This window comes from Apium graveolens, chromosome 1 (genome assembly GCF_009905375.1).
Source record: "Apium graveolens cultivar Ventura chromosome 1, ASM990537v1, whole genome shotgun sequence".
Classification (NCBI taxonomy): Eukaryota; Viridiplantae; Streptophyta; class Magnoliopsida; order Apiales; family Apiaceae; genus Apium; species Apium graveolens.
The window spans coordinates 161465652-161485937 of record NC_133647.1 but is presented as its reverse complement, the minus strand read 5'-3'; the positions used below and the strand labels follow the sequence as shown (position 1 = coordinate 161485937).

The 20286-nt window shown below is 34.5% G+C and overlaps 2 protein-coding genes and 2 long non-coding RNA genes across 5 annotated transcripts; 1 reads left to right on the top strand and 3 right to left on the bottom strand.

Moving 5' to 3' along the window:
- Positions 1-713: 713 nt before the first annotated feature.
- LOC141721416 (uncharacterized) lies at positions 714-2055 on the bottom strand. The gene is made up of 2 exons (XR_012574733.1): positions 1602-2055; positions 714-973 (listed from the first exon to the last, which is right to left on the bottom strand). It is a non-coding gene; the product is annotated as an uncharacterized LOC141721416 (long non-coding RNA).
- Positions 2056-2170: 115 nt separating this feature from the next.
- LOC141669173 (uncharacterized) lies at positions 2171-8502 on the top strand. Of its 2 annotated transcripts, none has more exons than XR_012553467.1 (4): positions 2171-4543; positions 4630-4725; positions 5032-5704; positions 8272-8502. It is a non-coding gene; the product is annotated as an uncharacterized LOC141669173 (long non-coding RNA). The 2 variants fall into 2 exon arrangements; XR_012553473.1 differs by lacking the exon at positions 8272-8502 and adding an exon at positions 7290-8186.
- Positions 8503-9043: 541 nt separating this feature from the next.
- On the bottom strand, positions 9044-11261 carry LOC141669157 (uncharacterized protein At5g01610-like). The gene is made up of 2 exons (XM_074476077.1): positions 10675-11261; positions 9044-9438 (listed from the first exon to the last, which is right to left on the bottom strand). Exons 1-2 carry the CDS (start codon positions 11176-11178, stop codon positions 9376-9378), a joined length of 567 nt encoding a protein of 188 aa, XP_074332178.1. The 5' UTR covers positions 11179-11261; the 3' UTR covers positions 9044-9375.
- Positions 11262-16145: 4884 nt separating this feature from the next.
- LOC141708876 (uncharacterized) lies at positions 16146-17150 on the bottom strand. Its single transcript, XM_074512698.1, has one exon. It carries the CDS (start codon positions 17148-17150, stop codon positions 16146-16148), a length of 1005 nt encoding a protein of 334 aa, XP_074368799.1.
- Between the last annotated feature and the right edge of the window lie 3136 nt (positions 17151-20286).

The following is a 20286-nucleotide window of genomic DNA, read 5'->3' as shown; positions in this document are numbered from 1 at the left end:
CCTACCCTAGTCCGGACAAAAAATCAGTCCTTCAAATTACAGGATAAAGGTATAAAGCTCACTTTGCCTCTTGTTAAAAATTTAACACCTTCCACTACGGACATAATTCTTTGTTATGAAATTTAACAAGACCTGAAACTGATTTGATTCTGCAATAATCAATTTCGATAATCACACTGCGCCACTTAATAAAACCTAAAATGTATCATTCATTATACCAAATCCATGGGCGGTCCTAGTTTAGCTCAATATCACCAACCTTCGTAGTCTATATAGATTTAATGGAGAAGAACTGGAGAATGATATGATTACATATTGGAGTTAACAGATAAGTTAACAAGACTCGAAGCACTCACTCATCCTATGGTTTTATTCTACTGATATTCCATGTCTTCAAATGTTACGATTGATAAATTTCCCTAATTTGCAAGAATTGCAAGTTCAGGACGAGGATCTCACTTTTCTCTTTTCGGATTATTAGTTGTAAAAGTATAAAAGGTTTCGGTACAACTAGTTACTAAAATATTTGTGGATGTAAAACACATAACTTAAAATTTTAAATTCAACAAATGTGTCATATTAGGGTTTCCGCATGAGTTGTAATTCTTATTGTTCATACTTAGAAAGATGCGAGCACCACAAATTGTTGCTTTTAATTTCGTATGATAATTTAAGTTAAAAAGTTGCATGATTTAGTTTTTTTAAGACAGGAATCAGAAATGATATATATTAGCAGATGAAAGGTACATTGTGAATTGTCTTAGTTTTAAACTGAGATAAACAGATAATTAAGAGTTGAAACACAGTAACACAACCATAACCAATGATGCTTAGTGGTAGTGAACTAATCTGGTAGACATCCAAGTTTGGCAAAAGGGCATAAGAACTGCGGTTGATCTTCGTGTAACATGCTCAAGTATCACTACCTGCCTTCGATGGATCATCATCTGCATTACTGATTCATGTGAAGATCCTGTTTATATAATAAGTCAGTACAGAGATGTGTAAGTTGAATTCTGAAAAATACAAAACGTGTATTTTTACTCAGACTCCTGTCTACTTTGAATCTGATTTGTGTGGATAAAACTAATTGAACTCGAATGCATATTTATTGAACACCAATGTAAGCTGATACATGTTGTCAACCAGGGTATTTTAGTGTCGAAAATGAAATGTCATTTGAAAGTTAATATCAAGAGGGTGATGCAGCTACCTAATGGTGTTCAATTTTAGGTCAAATTTCCCAAAACAGGGCATCCTATCTAATGAACATACTTTAAGTTTTAATTTACTTAATTTCAGCTAAAATTGCCTAAAAACTTATATTTCTTTTAGGCTCAATTCATCCAAACTGTAAGCCTATCAATGTCTTCACAGAAATTAAGTAAACTATATATCATTTTAAATGAAGTTGCAGATGTGGTAGAACTCCAGGTTGTTGATTCTTCTGTTAGTAGTGATGAAAACTACAAATTTATCATGTAATAACTAATACGAGATTTAGTTGTACAAGCTAAGATACTATGGGTTTAAACACCAGCATCTCAGTGATTTATACAAACATGCATCAGGTAGCTGTGGCACTTCACAATTTCACATACCTGGATGATGAACTCCGCACCAGGTGAATTACTGAGCAGATACTTTATGACTTGATTATTCACGTCGAGCAGTTGTGGAACGTAATCTCTCAGCCTTAGGTACAACGAGTTCAGTTAACAAATGGAGAAGGCTGACACTTGAAGAAATTGGAAACCCTTGAAAGAACCTGTAAAGTATCAGAACTGCTGTTGATCTTCATCTAATAAACTCAATCTAAAGTATCAGAATCTGCATCACCTGTTTTATTATCTGCTTTTGGACATTTGCGGCTCTATTTGTTTCCCTCCAAAAGGCTGTTTGTATAACAAGTATAAATGACATTAAGAGTTGAATTCTGTAAAATACAAACGTGTGCTTATATCATGTACTCATTTTGACCCTTAAGATTTTAGTTATAAAAATTATTATTATCCTCTCTCTCAAGTTTACTTCATGTGCCAAGTGATAAGTGATTGTTTTAAAGATAACCAAATTAGCTATAATCATCCACTGGATGAGACTGCATTGTTATCCATATGTAGGGACTATCAGACTACACCGTATAATCTAACATATTGATGTTCGGTCACTCTCAAGATCGTCTTTATTTTTTTCATAATATTTCCAAATCATATCCCAATAACACGTATGTGTTTGGTTATTACCTTGTATCGGGTCCATAAACATGTCTTCTTCAATAAAAAAAAAAATTCCACCTCTCTTCCTTCTTTAATTTCACGGTTTCTTTTGATGGATGCGGTTGGAATTGAGAGCAGGGTTGGGATTGAGAGGGTGGTCAAGAAAATACGAAATGTTCAAATAACCCATCATTGAGTAAAGAGGTGAATGGACCTTCCATTCTCTCTGTGAAAAGAACACAAGTTTTTGACAATTAAAAAGTTTCTGAAAACCCCCAATTTTCTAAGAATCAAAACCCTAATACAACTATACAAGAACATGTGATTTTGAAAAAATGTAAATGTATTTATATTATCAAATGATATATGGAACAAATCAAAAGTTTTAATTCACAATTTAAGAAGAGAAAGCATATCTTTGCAGCAGCATGAGAGGAGAAATAGCGGGAGATGATTTGAATAAATATAGAGGATGGGAAATGGATCAACAAATGTAGCTGACGAGTTTGAGGTTTCTATATGATTAACTAACAGCTCTGCATCCTTGAAAAACTTTATTTTTCAAAGAATAGCTATATGTGCTCGAGAGTCCAGCCGGAGGTTTTGCCTAACAGGCCGGTAAAGTCGGAGATGCTCTCGCTAACTCCTTCCAAGGTTCCACCTGCATACAGTAACGACGGTAACCTTGTTTCGGTCTTAACTCTTCGCAGTTAGTATTACTAGCTCTATATTGGAGCTCATATACCAGTTCAAGACACTAGTACACGACCTCCACACAGTAACTGCAATACAGTTTTGCACACAGGACCACTACCTCACTTTGACAGCTGCACCAGCTCATTTTTCTAGCCGTAGATGAGTTAGTTACAAGTAGATTCTGTTAGTTAGTTCTATATATAATTGTAAAACAGCTAGCTTAGTCATTAAGCAATAAATATACTTTTCTTCTTCTCTTTTCATAAAACACAAGATTTGTAAAACTCTGTACTGGTTTTTTACTTAAATAAATAATGTTTCAATGGTGATGATGATGCCGAGTTTATCATGGTATCGGAGCAATGCAATCGTTTCTGGATGATTTCATAGTTCATTTTCTTTGTTCATCTGTTTCGACAATCTCTCTCAACGACCTCTCTGCAATTCATCTCTCTTAGTTATATCTCTCTATAATTCATCTTCACCGATCTCAATTCTTCAACAACGAATTCATTACACTACAAGTATCAGGTGTTTTCATTCTAAATCTACTATAATTGTGAATTTGTATGAATATTTATCCGTACTGTGAATTTTCACATCGAATTTCATCTGAATTCTCTTGATATAATTACTAAAACCATGGATAATAGTAGACAACTGTTACATCCTAATCAAGATCCCTCTAGCATCTATTTCGTTCATCCTTCTGATTCTAATTCATCTCAACTGGTTTCTACTAAATTCAATGGAAATGGATTTATTAATTGGAAGCGTTCAATGCTATTGAGCTTATCTGCTAAGAATAATCTGAGCTTTATTGATGGAACACTACCTAGACCTATTGATACAACACCTGAAGCTAAGGCATGGGATAGATGTAATGATCTAGTTTGCTCTTGGTTATTGTTTAATCTGAATGATAATATTGCTAAAAGTGTGCTTTTCTTAAGAACTGCAAGAGAAATCTGGTTAGATTTGGAAGAGCGTTTTGGTTATACTAGTATGCCACAGTTATACTATTTAGAACAGCAGCTATCTGAGATGAATCAAGGATCACAGTCAATTTCTGAATTCTTCACTAGTATTAAGTCTGTTTGGGATGCTATGAATGATACTAGTCCCTTACCTGTTTGTACTTGTAATCTTTGTACTTGCAATTTAATTAAGAGAGTAGCAGATAAACAGCAAGAACAGAGATTGATCCAATTCATGATGAAATTGAGTGATAATTTCTCTGCTGTGAGAGGAAATGTCCTTATGATACAGCCTATGCCTACTGTTGCTTAAGTGTTTAGGTTGTTTACTCAAGAAGAAAAGCATAAGAAATTGTCTGAGCGTGTTGTGTCTAATGAATCTTTAGCTTTTGCTACAGAAAAGAGACAGTATGACAATGCTAAATATAAAGGAAATTCTGGTTTTAATCAAACAAACAGACAATTCCCTCCAAAGAACAATGTTGTTGCTTCTGCAAATGTGAAAAGAACTTACTATTGTTCTCATTGTAAGATTCCAGGTCATAGCCTAGAGAGATGCTTCAAAGTCCATGGATATCCACCGGGATTCAAGTTTAAAGAGAGGAAGGTTGCTGCAGTCTCCCAATATCAAGACACTCTTTAAAGTTTCAGGTTTAAAACCGGTTTGGTACTACTATCTCTTTTAGCAGTAGTAACAACTGATGCTAACAATTCTTCTACTACTGCTATCTCTGCAGATCAGTATAAGCAACTTCTTAATCTTCTCAATCATCATAACATGAGTTCTAATTCCACTGATGCTACTGGCACTACTGGTCATGTTCTTTTAGCAGGCAAGTGCATGCTCTCTTCAAATACTTCCACCTGGATATTAGATAGTGGAGCTACAGACCATATTTGCTCCAACTTAAATTGGTTTACAAATTTCTGTTCAACTTCTGATGCTAACAATTTCATAACAGTTCCAGATGGAAGAAAAGTTAAAGTAACACACATATGTGCTATATCTTTAAGTCCTGATATCATATTGAACAATGTTCTTTATGTTCCTGAGTTTCAGTTCAATCTCATTTCCATTCAAAAACTGTCAGGATTTATCTTGTGAAATTTTATTCACTAATGATAAGTGTGTTCTTCAGTTCCTTTCTCAGAACAAGAGGGAAATTCATCTTGGTAGCATTCAAGCTGGACTCTATTCTCTGGATATGCATAATGTCAAATCTGTTCAGATTGCCAGTCATCTTTGTAATAGTGCTTGCTTATCAGCTATTGAAGATGCCAAATTATGGCACTTAAGACTTGGACATATTCCTTTTCAACAGTTGAAATTTGTTATTCCTTCTTGTAATGTCAAGACATGTTTGCAAGACACAATTTGTCAGATTTGTCCTGCTGCTAAGCAAACCAGACTACCATTTACTCATAGTTATATCAAGACTACATCTGTTTTTGAAATGCTCCATTTAGATACCTTACCATACTAAATCTACTACTGGTTGTACAATATTCTTAACAATTGTAGATGATTTCAGTAGATTTACTTGGATACATTTGATGCATCACAAATCTGATGTTGCTGGTATTTTGTCCAAATTTGTTACTTATATTGAAAACCGGTTTGGTACTACTGTTAAGAGTTTCAGGTTAGATAATGCTAAGGAATTCCTTGAAGGAGATCTTAAAGTTTTTTGTGAAGCTAAAGGCATTATTCAACAAACCAGTTGTGGATACACACCTCAACAGAATGGTGTTCCTGAGAGAAAACATAGGCATCTGTTGGAAACAGCAAGGGCACTATATTTTCAGTCTAAGGTACCTGCTAAATTCTGGAGTGAATGTGTTCTATGTGCTGCATACATGATTAATAGAATGCCTTTAAGAAGTCTAGATTTTCAATCTCCCTATTTCAAACTTTATAAATCTCTACCTAATCTTAGTTCACTCAAAACCTTTGGTTGTTTATGTTACATGAGCACTGTTAAAGCACATAGAACTAAATTTGACCCTAGAGCTTTACCTTGTGTTTTTATTGGATATCATGTCTCTCAAAAAGGATATAAGCTCCTAGATTTAAAAACTAATATAATACATACTTCAAGAGATATTATATTTCATGAAAACCATTTTCCTTTTCATCATCAGTCAACATTATCTTCCTTTCCTGATTCCATTTATCTACCACAAGTCACTACTATTTCTGATCATGTTTCTGTAGATGATAACATTCCTTTGAGTCTGTCACATCCCTCTGATCAGCCAGTGATTTCTGATCAGTCAGAGCTTTCTAATCATTCAACATCATCTGTTATACCTAAACATTCAACAAGAGCTCATAATCCACCTTCCTATCTTAGTTCTTATTATTGTCATTCTACTATAAACCATGATCATTGGTGCAATTTGATTACATACTCTTCTTTCCCAGCTGTACATCAATGTTTCTTATCTAAATCCTGTGATATTGTTGAACCTTCTTCATATAAAGAAGCTTGTTGTGATCCATTATGGATTAAGGCTATGAATAAGGAAATTCAAGCTCTTACTGACAATAATACCTGGGAATTAGTTAATTTACCTAAAGGGAAGAAAGCTATAGGTTCTAAGTGGGTTTATAAGGTCAAACTCAAGGCTGATGGTTCATTGGAAATGTGTAAAGTTAGATTAGTAGCTAAAGGTTTTAATCAGAAATATGGTTTGGATTATTTGGAAACATTCACCCCTGTTGTTAAGATGGCTACGATTAGGACACTGTTGGTTGTTGCAGCAAGTAAGAAATGGCCTTTATCTCAACTTGATGTGAATAATGCATTTCTGCATGGTGATTTGCATGATTAAGTTTATATGAAGGTTCCTCAGGGTATTCACAATCCTCTCAACAAAGTTTGTAGACTTATTAAGTCAATATATTGACTTAAACAGGCTTCCAGAGAATGGTTCTCTAAGTTACTTGTTGAACTAGTTCTGCAAAGTTTTGTTCAGTCTAAGAATGATTATAGTCTCTTCATGAAAAAGACATCTTCTCATATTTGCATTGCAGCTGTCTATGTAGATGATATTATTCTCACTAGCACTTATTTAGCTCAAATTGATTCAATTAAAGCTCATTTGCACCAAGTGTTTGGCATCAAGGATTTAGGAAAATTGAATTATTTTCTGGACTTAGAAATTGGTTATCTTACAGATGGCATTGTTATTACTCAGCATAAATTTACTAGAGAGCTATTGCAAGATTGTGGTTTTGATGTGTCTAAGAAGGTTGTTACATCTTTGCCTGTTAATCTTAAATTCTCTGCATCTGAGGGTGATTTTCTATCAAATCCTGAAGTTTATAGATCACTAGTTGGGAAATTAAATTTCTTAACTAACACAAGGCCTGATTTGTCTTTTGTTGTTCAAGTTTTGAGTCAGTTTATGCAATCACCAAGATCTTCACATCTCCAAGCTCTACATCACACTCTCAGATATATTGCTCACACTGTCGGCCAGGGCATTTTACTCAAAGCATCTTCTTCATTGACTCTACAAGCTTTCTCTGATAGTGACTGGGCTTCATGTCCTGATTCTAGAAAATCTGTCACTGGATAAGTTTTGCTGCTTGGCAATTCTCCAATTACTTCGAAATCCAAGAAACAATCCACTATTTTCAGGTCTTCTTCTGAAGCTGAATATCGAGCTTTAGCCAGTGTTGCTGCTGAAATCACTTGGATGGTTCGTTTGTTAGAGGAACTTGATGTCTCAAACATAACTCCTGTTACTCTTCATTGTGATAATCAGTATGCTCTTCACATTACTCGTAACCCTGTTTTTCACGAAAGGACCAAACACATTGAAATCGATTGCCACTTTACTCGTGACAAGGTTTTAGATGGTCTCATCCAGCTTGCATATTTACCAACTACAGCTCAGTTGGCTGATTTGTTTACAAAGGCCATACCTTCTCCTCAGTTTAACCTTCTTCTCAGTTTAATCTACTCCTTTCCAAGTTATGCTTGTCTGATTTTACCAATCCTAACTTGAAGGGGGTATTGGAGCTCATATACCGACACTAGTACATGAGCTCCATATAATAACTGCAATACAGTTCTGCATATAGGAGTACAGCCTCACCACCACCTCATGTGTTAGTTACAAGTAGATTCTGTTAGTTAGTTCTATATATAATTGTAAAGGAGCTAGCTTAGTCATTAAGCAATAAACATATATTTCTTCTTCTCTTTTCATAAAACACAAGATGTGTAAAACTCTGAAATAAGTAATGTTATGATGTCGAGTTTATCAGTCTAGTATAGGTTTCTGCAGTGAATAGTTTCATTGCTTTTTTCTTTCTGGTGTTAAAATTTTATTGCTTTTAATAAATCTCGCATCAATATCATATGCAGTTATATCTTCAAAACTTGAGTGGAACTGAGTTGCTTGGCACACCATCTTCTATTGATTTTCGTAATTTACAAGAACAGAGGCATCATCAAGAACGGCTTTGAATAGAAGACCAGATAGCATAGCAGACACTACAGGATGATACATTACTGATACTCATCGCTCGTTTATTTTTCTTTAATTTACATTTATTTTTGGTTTAATGTCCAAGTTTCGATCTTTGTTCTTATATATTTACCTCAACTTTCCAATTTTCCTTTTTATTTTTCTGGTTTTACTTATTCTTTCCGCCTAAACAAGTGAAAAACACGAGCTAATGCACGTGGAAAAAAAACGAATTGCTTATTTAAATACCTCACGTACCAGTGAAATTGCATTCGGAATTATATTTTACTTTTAAGTTGATACATGAACATAGATCGATAAATTTTTGTTTTGGGGAAACCAGGCAAATTCTGAGAAAAAAAAAATTATATATTTGAATTTTGAGTAGAGGCACTTTCATATGCTATGATAAAAACTATGCTGCCATGGCCACTTAACCAACAAACAGGTGCAATCAGAACACTATGATAAAACTGGGCTCTTGGGCAACTTTACTGCTTATGTTTCTGCACTAACTGGAGAACCACCAATAACTGGAGAACCACCAATAACCGGAACGGTCCTTTAATTTTTTTCAATGGAAAAGTAAGTATCCATTTCATCATTTGTCATAGAACAGAAAAGCATATTCTGATTCAAAGTTCCACAGAGCTACAATTGTACTCTATATACAGCAACCCGTCAAATATATATTAATATAACAAACAAAACTTATACACTATTACATACATATAAGCTTTAGTCTTCATGACATGTAAACAGACTTATCTCCTGCATATCAGAAATTCATCTACCAAACCTAGTTTCTTCATTCAGTCTTTATCAGAAACTTGCCCCCCCCCCCCTTCCCCCGGTGCATATATAAGAATATCCAGGAGAAACGGTATCAAACATACAGCAAACAAACACGCAATAGATGCTAAGCCAGATCTTTGACACTCTCAAGACAAAAATGAAACCAAAACATAACAGGTATGTTAGACCTTGTACCAGCAATGAGCCTATGAGACGGCCCATAATGCATCTGCCTTGCCATATTTACTCTGAGGCTGTTCTAACCGATCCTGAAAATATGATTAAAAAAATTAACACAACACATTAATAAATCATAAATTATTCATGAAACAAACAATTATTATTTGATGATATACTGGCACAATTAATAGTACCCTAAAGTGCTATAGCCTAGTTGACAAGCTTAATATTTAACTAGTTTATATGAGGAAGCCCTTTGACTTGGAAAACGCTGTAATATAAGTAAAAGTTTACTAGCATAAGTTTAACAAAGCAAGTTTAAAACCCACAAAATGAGCTAACAAACTAAATCCAAACCGACATAAAGCACACGTAGTGATTCGAAGACTTAAGCCGCTACCCGAAGCAATAGCTTTCTTAGGAGATAAGCTTGTAAAAAAATACAAGCTTGTTGATTGTAGCATATTATGTTATAACTCTAAAACTAGTGCGTCAAACTTAGCAATTAAAACTAGTGCTTCGCCAAACTAATAGTGCGTCAAACTTAGCAATTAAAACTAGTGCTTCGCCAAACTAAATACCTTACTATCAACATAGTTTTTCAACAAGATAGTCATGATAGACTTGCCTTCTGTACTTGCATAAACTTAATCATCCTTCAAATTAAGTTTGTCAGCATTCCTACTGAATTTTGAATTAAAAAAAAAGTTAATTTAGATTGGACAGTGACAAGATATGAAGCTCCCAAAACTGGCCTCCGATATAAACTCATCTCCTTTCACTTCATACATATTTCTTTGCTATAATGTCTAACACGACGTGTAACCCGACTTAATTTTGACCAATTCAAAATGACATAGTCACAACTTAATCAGCCTAAACAATACAGAGCAAAACCAATGGCAGTTCAATTTAGCATGAAATGGTGAAACTTGTTGCTAACTTAGCAACAAGTCTCCAATGTATGGGTTTTAAATATCAAGAGAATATGTGTTCTTCGAGAAGAAAGAGTACTAAAAGTAATTTGTTTCTATTTTTTTCTCTTTGGTGCAGATCTGAATAATATAACAATACCTATAATTAATTATATGCATCTGTACGTCAATATTTAGCAACCTCCATCATCTTTGCTCTTAAAATTTCATTCCGTTAGCCTTAAAATGTACTATCTATTTAATATAGAGTTCTTTTCATTAGCCTAAACTCAATACTCAGCATTTTGTACAACTCCTAAACACTTACGAAAACTACATTTAACCGAAAATATCATAAAAAAAATCTTTAAAAAACGCGAACACAAATACACATAAAACTCAGAAATAAACCTGACCACCGTGCAACTTATCAACCAAAACAAGCCCATCAGCCTCCGATAACCACCCCTCCGTCCCCAAACACTCCCTCGGAGACTCAAACGACGAAACCGAGAACTGCTTAAACACAACCCCAACATCAAAATAAATTAACCCACTACTCGGAATATCAACCCGAATCCCCTTAACAGGGAACCACAAAAACAGCTCCTGAGCCGCAATTCCGGACAATTCACCTAATTGCCCGACCCGAATAGTACCCGAAACATTCAAGTCGTATCGAACATTCGATTCAAACTTCGCGTTACATGATTGTTGTAAGTACACTTCGAATTTACCGGTGGAGGAGTCGATTGTGAAGTTTGTGATGCCTTTCGGGAAGAGACCAATTGGGAGGCTGTGAGAACTGAGAATATCGTAGATGGAGGGAGATGATGAGGAGAGAGATAGCGAGAGAGATAGAGAGATTGTAAGAATAGAGAGTGTGAGTGTTGAGAAGTGATTTGGGGATTTCATTTTTTTAGGGTTAGGGTTTAGATTAAGATGATGATGGAGAGAGAGATGTTTGTGTATTTTTGGTGTGAATTTAAAGTTTTTTAGAGTAACATTTAAAGCATCAATGTTCTGCGAGTGAGTGTTCTTTCCGAATTTTTATTAAAAAAAAATTCGAATAATACGTTATATTATTTTAAATATTCAAGTTGCAACTCGTTTTCAAATTAAAATTAAAATTTTAATTTTAATATTTTAATTAAAGTTGCAACTCGTTTTTAAATATTTATTATACTTGAATTAATTAGTAAAGAAATTAAAATTTGTAATTCATTGACAATTGTTTATGTACAGTACAGAAATATATAAATTACGAACTAAGCAAGTAAAAGTAATTGATTGAAATTATAAATATAAGTATATGAGGAGTAGGTGCATATGGTTTAAGTTTAGATTAGCATCCGTAATAAAGAGAAATGATTTGAATAAGAAAAACAGAAGTATAACTCACACAAAGAACACAGGCAGACAGACAAGATGTTGTATAATTAACAGCATGACTTTGGATAATTATTAATACTTTCGTTACAAGTGATTATTTTACTTCTCAAGCATCTGCTTCTACTTTTGTTATCAAATCAAACTCTCGTTTGGGTAAAATTATGTGCATTCCAAAATACGATAATTTTCTACTAATAATTAATATCTTCCAAAATTTTATTTCAAAAACATAAAAGTATATTATAAATAATTTAATTTACATATAATTAACATAATCATTTCAAATACAAACACTTTGCAAAAAATCAAAAAGCAGCGACACACATAACCCAAAAGACACCTAACAGAAACATTAATAAACAAGGCATGGTACGAGGTACTTTATGCTTTTGAATTTTCTTAGCCAAAACAAAAGCCCAAGATACATAATATGATTATTACCGGAGTTTTTATATATTTGAGGTTATTGTAATATCCTAGCTATAAAAGAACAACCGGAGAGCTACTAAATTTAACAGAAGGAGGTAAGAAGCTGAGCATAGAAAGAAAGCTCGGGTGCCTCTTTCTTCATTACTGAGTGTGGCTATTTATAGCCAATGTGAATTTGCAAGAAGCCAAGAACATTAAATGCATACACAAATTCTACTCCTATAAATCATAGCCCTACTATTTGATTCATTGACCACATGCATGACAATCACTATATTACAACACTCCCCTTTGATTGTCATGATAGTGTGGATCATCAATTGCCTCGTTAAAACCTTGTCAAAGAAAAACTTAGTGGGATAAAAACTTTAACGAAGGAAAAAGAGTACAATCTCCCCTTGGAAGAAAACATCAATCACTGGAATTTTGTTGCAGCATATTCTTGAGTCGACGCATTCCAATGTTATGTCGCAGCTTTGCAAAGGTTGAATTTGGTAATGATTTTGTTAATAAATCTGCAAGGTTGTCACATGATTGAATTTGTTGTACATCAATTTCTCCATTCTTTTGAAGCTCATGAGTATAGAAGAATTTTGGTGAAATGTGCTTCGTCCTGTCTCCTTTGATGTATCCCTCTTTGAGTTGATCAATGCATGCAGTGTTATCCTCAAACATAACAGTAGGACTTCTCGTGATGTCCGGCAATCCACATGATTCTTGAATGTTCTTGATAATAGATCGCAACCAAACACATTCTCTACTGGCTTCGTGAATTGCAATTAGTTCTGAGTGATTTGTTGAGGTTGCCACTGTAGTTTGCTTCGTGGATTTTCATGAAATGGCTGTACCGCAATATGTGAATACATATCCAGTTTGTGATTTTCCAAAATGAGGATCTGACAGATATCCAGCGTCTGCATATCCAATCAACTGAGATGTCGAGTTTTCTGGAAAGAATAACCCCAAAATCAACGGTTCCACGAAGATAACGAAATATATGCTTGATCCCATTCCAATGTCTGGCCATCGGAGCAGAGCTAAATCTAGCCAATAAATTGACAGCAAAGGCAATATCTGGCCTTGTATTATTCGCAAGATACATAAGTGCACCAATTGCTCCAAGATATGGGATTTCAGGACCAAGAACTTTTTCATCATCTTCTCGTGGTCGAAATGGATCTTTATCTGGTTCTAAAGATCTAACCACCATTGGAGTAGTCAACGGATGAGATTTATCCATGTAAAATCTGCTCAAAACCTTTTCTGTATATGTAGATTGGTGGAGGAAAATTCCTGATGACAAGTGCTCGACTTGTATACCAAGACAATATTTTGTCTTCCCAAGATCTTTCATTTCAAACTCTGTCTTTAGATATATGACAGCTTCATCAACCTCTGTAGCTGTTCCTACAAGGTTTAAATCATCCACATATACAGCAATAATCACAAAACCAAATTGTGATTTTTTGATAAAAACACATGGACAAATTTGATTACTAATATACCCATTCTTTTGTAAATAACGACTAAGTCTGTTATACCACATACGACCAGATTGTTTCAATCCATACAATGATCGTTGAAGTTTAATGGAGTATATATGACGAGGTTTCTTGAACTCATCCATTTTTAATCCTTCTGGGATTTTCATAAAAATATCACTATCGAGTGATCCATATAGGTATGCAGTAACAACGTCCATAAGACGTGTTTCTAATTTTTCTTTAGATGCCATACCTAATATAAAATGAAAAGTAATTCCATCCATTACTGGCGAGTATGTCTCATGATAATCAATGCCAGGCCTTTGAGAAAACCCTTGTGCTACAAGTCGGGCTTTATATCTCACAATTTCATTCTTTTCATTTCTTTTTCTTATGAATACCCATTTATTCCCAACAGGGTTCACACCGATTGGTGTTTGGACAACAGGTCCAAATACTTCTCTTTTGCGCAATGAATTTAATTCTGTTTGAATTGCGTCTTTCCATTTTAGCCAGTCTTTTCTTTGACGGCATTCATCCACACTTTGTGGTTCAGGATCAGAATTTATGTCGACATCCAATGCCGCTGAATACACAAATACATCATCGATTATGGCTTTACTTCGATCCCATAATTTCATATCATGCACATAATTTATTGAAATTTCATGATTGTTTAATCCCGAATCTTCAGGGACGGGAATCTCTTCAGGAGATAATACCACTTCGGGGGTATTTGCTTCTTCTGGAGCATGTGCCACTTCAGGGGCAATTTTCTTTGTCTTTCTTTTTCTTGGTGCAACATCTTTCGCACCGACCGGTCTACCACGCTTCAGGCGTGGCTTTGAATCTGTAACCAATTCATTTGTACTTGATTTTTGAATTGGTATATCTACTCTAGCTGGAGTATTTACTGCAGGTATATGAGATTTAATTACATTTCTAGAATCGTTAAATGCGTCAGGCATTTGGTTTGCGATATTTTGCATATGTATGATTCTTTTAACTTCAAGTTCGCATTTACCGGTACGTGGATCTAGAAAATGTAACCCCGATGCATTCCATGTTATGTCAGGATTAATCTTATTCACATGTTTATCTCCCCCTAAGGGAGGAAACAAAGATTCGTCAAAATGACAATCTGCGTATCGTGCAGTAAATAAGTCTCCAGTTAGTGGTTCAAGATATCTAATTATAGATGTTGAATCAAAACCAACATAGATACCTATTCTTCTTTGAGCTCCCATCTTCGATCTCTGTGGTGGAGCAATCGGTACATATACAGCACTTCCGAAGATTTTGAAATGAGAAATATTAGGGATTTGACCAAGTACCATCTGTAGTGGAGAATGTTGGTTATAGGCAGTTGGTCTAATCCTTATAAGATTAGCAGCATGAAGTATTGCATGACCCCAAATAGATGTAGGTAATTTGGCTTTCAATAACAACGGTCTTGCAATAAGTTGAAGTCTTTTGATAAAGGACTCGGCTAACCCATTTTGTGTATGTACATGAGGAACTGGGTGCTCAACTGAAATTCCTACAGACATGCAATAGTCAACAAAGGTTGCAGATGTGAACTCACCGGCATTATCTAAACGAATTGACTTAATACAATGGTCTGGGAATTGAGCTCGCAACTTGATTATCTGGGCAAGTAATTTTGCAAAAGCATCATTACGAGTTGAGAGAAGACAAACATGAGACCCTCTAGTTGAGGCATCTATTAGTACCATGAAGTACCTAAATGGACCAGATGATGGGTGGATCGGTCCACATATGTCGCCCTGTATCCTTTCTAGAAAACTTGGACTTTCAAGCTTAACTTTAGTAGGAGATGGCCGAGTAATCAATTTTCCTAAAGAACATGCCGAACATGGAAGGTCATTTTTAGAAAGAACTTTAAGATCTCTAAGAGGATGTCCGGTAGAATTCTCTATAATACGACGCATCATAGAGACTCCAGGATGACCTAATCTTTCATGCCAAAGGGTAAATGATTTTGGATCTATGAGTTTGGAAGCAATGACATTGTGTGACTCAATGGTTCTGATTTTCATCATATATAATCCTGAGGAAAGTGACTGAAACTTTTCTAAGATTTTTTGTTGCTAGAATTAGCAGAAGTAATAAGGAGATATTCTTTACCAGCCTCAGAAGTGGTTTCGATGTGAAAATTGTTAAATCTGATATCCTTAAAACTAAGAAGATTTCTAGTGGACTTACTAGAAAATAAAGCATTTGGAATATGTATGTGTGTACCATTAGGTAAGACGAAACTAGCTTTTCCAAAACCTTCGATTATATTAGATACGCCAGAAATCGTTCCAACTTGAGCTTCAGTTTTGGTTATATGGGTAAAGTATTTTTTTATTTTGTAGAATCGTATGAGTTGTACCACAATCAGCAATGCATATATCTTCAGAATCCATTCTGTATATAATTAAGAAACATGATTTATTTGATAAGAACATAACACATTACATAGATAAAATAAAGCACACAGTACGCACTAGTAACTATAGTAATTCGGACCATTAATGCTCATTCCTCCGGTTACTAATAATTTTATGAAAACTAATCCTCAGCCTCCCACATGGGAGTTTCGTTAGTCTCATTAGGACCATTAACGCTTATTCCCCCGGTTGATATTATAAGAGAATCATCTAAGTTGTTGGCGAAATTGGTTTCCACCATTTTCCCTTTTGATCTTTTAGATGACTGATATAAATCAACAAGATGTTGTGGGATATAACAATTACGTGACCAATGCCCTTCCATTCCACACTTGTGACATAAATTGTTAGTTTTCCCTCCTTGTGGTGCCTTTCTTTTGCTCTGTGTTTCAGGTTGCCACTTCTGGTGACCAAAGCTATAATAAGGACGAAAATGCCCACGACCACGGCCTCGTCCACGGTAGCGACCATGGCCTCGTCCACCTCTATGCCCTTTTCCACGTACATTCTGCTGGAATGTCGTGTTATTTACTTCTGGTAAAGGGGCAGATCCCGTTGGACGGGATTGATGATTCTTAATCACCAATTCATGATTCTGCTCGGCAACAAGGAGGGTTGAAAAGAGATCCCCAAACTTGGTAAACTTGCGCTCCCTATACATCTCGGCTAAGTTGATATTATTGGGATGAAAAGTGGATAATGTTTTGTCGATCTTTCTTTTCTCAGTAACAATCTCACCACACATAATGAGCCTAGAACTTATTTTGAATAGTGCTGAGCTATATGCCCGAACACTCTTAAAATCTTGAACCCTTAGATTAGCCCAATCATTTTCAGCTGCAGGTAGATAAACTAGTTTCTGATGATCGAACCTATCCTTTAGATTTTCCCATAAAATAAAGGGATCCTCGACTTCTAGGTACTCAGATTTTAGATCTTCATGCATGTGGTGTCGAAGGAAAATAATAGAGGTAAAATTTTCTTCAATTGTGGATGTGTTTTCTGCCTTTATTGTGTTGCCTAATTTCTTTGAACCCAAATGCAACTTTACATCTTGTACCCACGATAGATAATTCTCCCCAGAAATGTCCAATGCAACGAACGACAAGTTTGTAAGATTTGTCATTTTAATCTGAATTTAACACCAAAATTATTAACTTAAATTTTCAATATAAATATTACATACAATCCTACTGAATCTGGTGCGTTAACAAGTAAGCAATAATAAATGTGTACATCATTATTATCATCGATATTATAAATAGATCTATATATAAAATGACAAATGGATTTTCACCCGCCATACGGACGTCTGCGTATACAGGTTATCTCCAACCAATAATATATTTAAGTGGAAAATTCTGCATAAGTTAGTTAGGCACAAAAGAATTATTATCCGATAGGCAGGCAATTTATAAATCAAGGTTCCCACTATATTTCGGTATTACCCAAAATTATATGGTACCGTAAATAGGCGGTGCTCCGGCCATATGTAGTTAAAATATTAGTAGAGGGTGTAACCACGTCTACTCATATATATGTACATTTAAATAAAATTATACCTTCTCAGTTCCGGCAGGGCTTCGTGCTGATAACGTATTGTAATATCCTAGCTATAAAAGAACAACCGGAGAGCTACTAAATTTAACAGAAGGAGGTAAGAAGCTGAGCATAGAAAGAAAGCTCGGGTGCCTCTTTCTTCATTACCGAGTGTGGCTATTTATAGCCAATGTGAATTTGCAAGAAGCCAAGAACATTAAATGCATACACAAATTCTACTCCTATAAATCATAGCCCTACTATTTGATTCATTGACCACATGCATGGCAATCACTATATTATAACAGAGGTTAGCTTTTTCATACGCATTTTATCTGTGATAATTTTATATATTTGATTTTTCACTCAAGTTACTCGTGTCGTGTTAGGAAAAAGGTAATATAATTAATTCTCACCGAAAAATAATTAGTATATTTGAAATTTTTGCAAAAGTATATATGAAATGGTTTTTTGAAACATGTAATACATACTTAAAATGAGTGAAATGTTTAAATTTATAACTAAGTTTTGACCATTAATATTCCACAACTCAATTTTACATGATTTGAGGATTTATTTTATGTATTTTTTCACAAATAATTCCAATATATAATTAATTTTTCAATCCGAAATCAATTTTATTACATTTTACGTAACACGGCCAAATAAAAAATCAAATGTCCTCAAGATTAGTACGTGTATAAACCAATAAATAAATAATATCAGCGAAAAAAGTCAATTTTATTATAATAACATAAATTATACCATAGACAATATCGATATTTTTAAGGTAAGAACTTGGAAAGGGAAATAATTACCCCTAGCGAAAAGAAAGGTCATGATGATTTCATCTATGTTCGTGTCGCTCGTGGGTTCATTTTAATTGTCATATTTTCTTTTTAACGGACAAAATGACTAATTTTTGACCAAAAATTTAAAACTACTTTTATATTACATTAATATATATATATATATATTGTTCTGATTTGGGTTCAATTAGTTGTTGGAGTAATTTTTCTAAGAGCTCTTTTCTTATTTGGGGATCAGTTATCTTTTCTATAATTTCGAGAGAATGTTCCTCATTTCTGGTTAGGACGTTGATTCGTCTGTCTTCAGAGGAGGAATTATGAGAGGAATATGAGCTTGTTACAATCTCATCTATTTGAAGGGGTTCATCATTTCCAGACATTTCAGATGTCTCAGAGTCGGAAGATTCAAGGAGTAAAGCCGAGATTTTGTTGGATTGGCTTTCTTCTATGTTTAACTCTTGTATTTTCCTATTAAGTCTGCAGAATCTAGATATATGTCCTTTTTTCCGCATTTATAACAATTCCTGTTTTATGTCCTTTTTTCCGCATTTATTTTGTGTCTTCTTTTGAATAATGCTGAGTTAGTCTCAGTGGGAAGTGTCTTCTTTGTCTTCTTTTGTGTCTTCTGCTTATTTTACGGGTTTTTGAGGGAGAAATGCCGATATAATGAAAACTAGATACAAAATTTAAATGTTGTACAATATCCTCTTTTTTTAAGTACTTTTTACCGTTTTACCCATAATAATTTGGAATAAAAAAAATATCTATACGAACTTATTACAATAATGAAATAAAGGAAAACTAAACAATATGAAATGATGTAAATTTGCATGAAATTTATGGGGGTATTTTGGACCTTTTTTTCAATCAGTGGAAACTACATGGGAAAATATCCCGTGACAATCATCTTCGTTGTCATCTCCTAAATGAAACGGACTGCTGTCATCGTCGGAATCATAAATTGAATTTGCGAGTTGAAGTAAAGATTCTTTGTATGGGCTTCTGGTTTTTGCTTGGGCTAATAATGCCTCGGCATTTGATTTTTGGGCAAAGAAAGTGGTAACTTCTTTGCTGGTAATAAAATTTTGACTTGATAACCATTTTTGAATGATCTCTTTGGAAATCTTTTGGTATTCTTTGAAATTGCTCCACAATTTGACTTTAAAGGACCGAACAATACATGACTGTATTTGGTTGAAATGAATTTTAAACTCCCAAGAACAGACCCATGGAAGAAAGAAATTTGAACATAACATTAAAAGAGGAGGAAAATGTCTTTCGTATTATGTGGGTTTGAAGCGTGTTTTGAACAGTTTTAGACATTCAGATCCATTTGGAGTAAGAATTTCTTCAATTGCTCCAAAGAAATCCCATCATTGAAGGAACCAATCAGGGAGTTCCTGAACTTGGATTTTGGTGTTGAAATAAAACAACCGGGAATGACTATTCTTCTGATTTTGGATAAAGAATGAATTGTGCCATACTTGCTGGTAATCCCAGTAGGAATATGAGGAGCAGTGGTTTAATTGTCTTTTAAAGTTTGAAGGAAAAAATTTTGAACGGTGGAGTTCTTGGCCCCATTGACTTGGGTAAATGACCTTTTGTATTTGACATGTTGTGTATGAAGGCGTTGAGTGTTCTCTATCCTGGGTGTTGTAAAAATGTTTGAACGTGACCGATTCAGTGGACAAGAGAATGACTTGATAATAGTCATTATTTTTTGATAGATCCCAGGGTTTGAACATCCATCCTTTAGGGAAAATATTTGAAATTGCTAGGGAGACATCGTCATTGTTAAATCCTCTTTCGACTGAGACTATTTTTTGATGGTTTCTTTTGGTATAGTAATCAGAATTGGATTTTGAAAAGTTTGATTGGCTGACTACTACCCCCTGATTTTGCATTTTTGGGTAT

What these genes read in the sequence shown, in the direction of transcription:
- LOC141669157 (XM_074476077.1), bottom strand. Translation starts at nt 11,178, where the DNA reads ATGAAATCCCCAAATCACTTCTCAACACTCACACTCTCTATTCTTACA. An exon ending in ATAAGTTGCACGGTGGTCAG is followed by an intron (nt 9,439 to 10,674) that starts GTTTATTTCTGA and finishes TCATATTTTCAG; the next exon opens with GATCGGTTAGAACAGCCTCA.
- LOC141708876 (XM_074512698.1), bottom strand. Translation starts at nt 17,150, where the DNA reads ATGACAAATCTTACAAACTTGTCGTTCGTTGCATTGGACATTTCTGGG.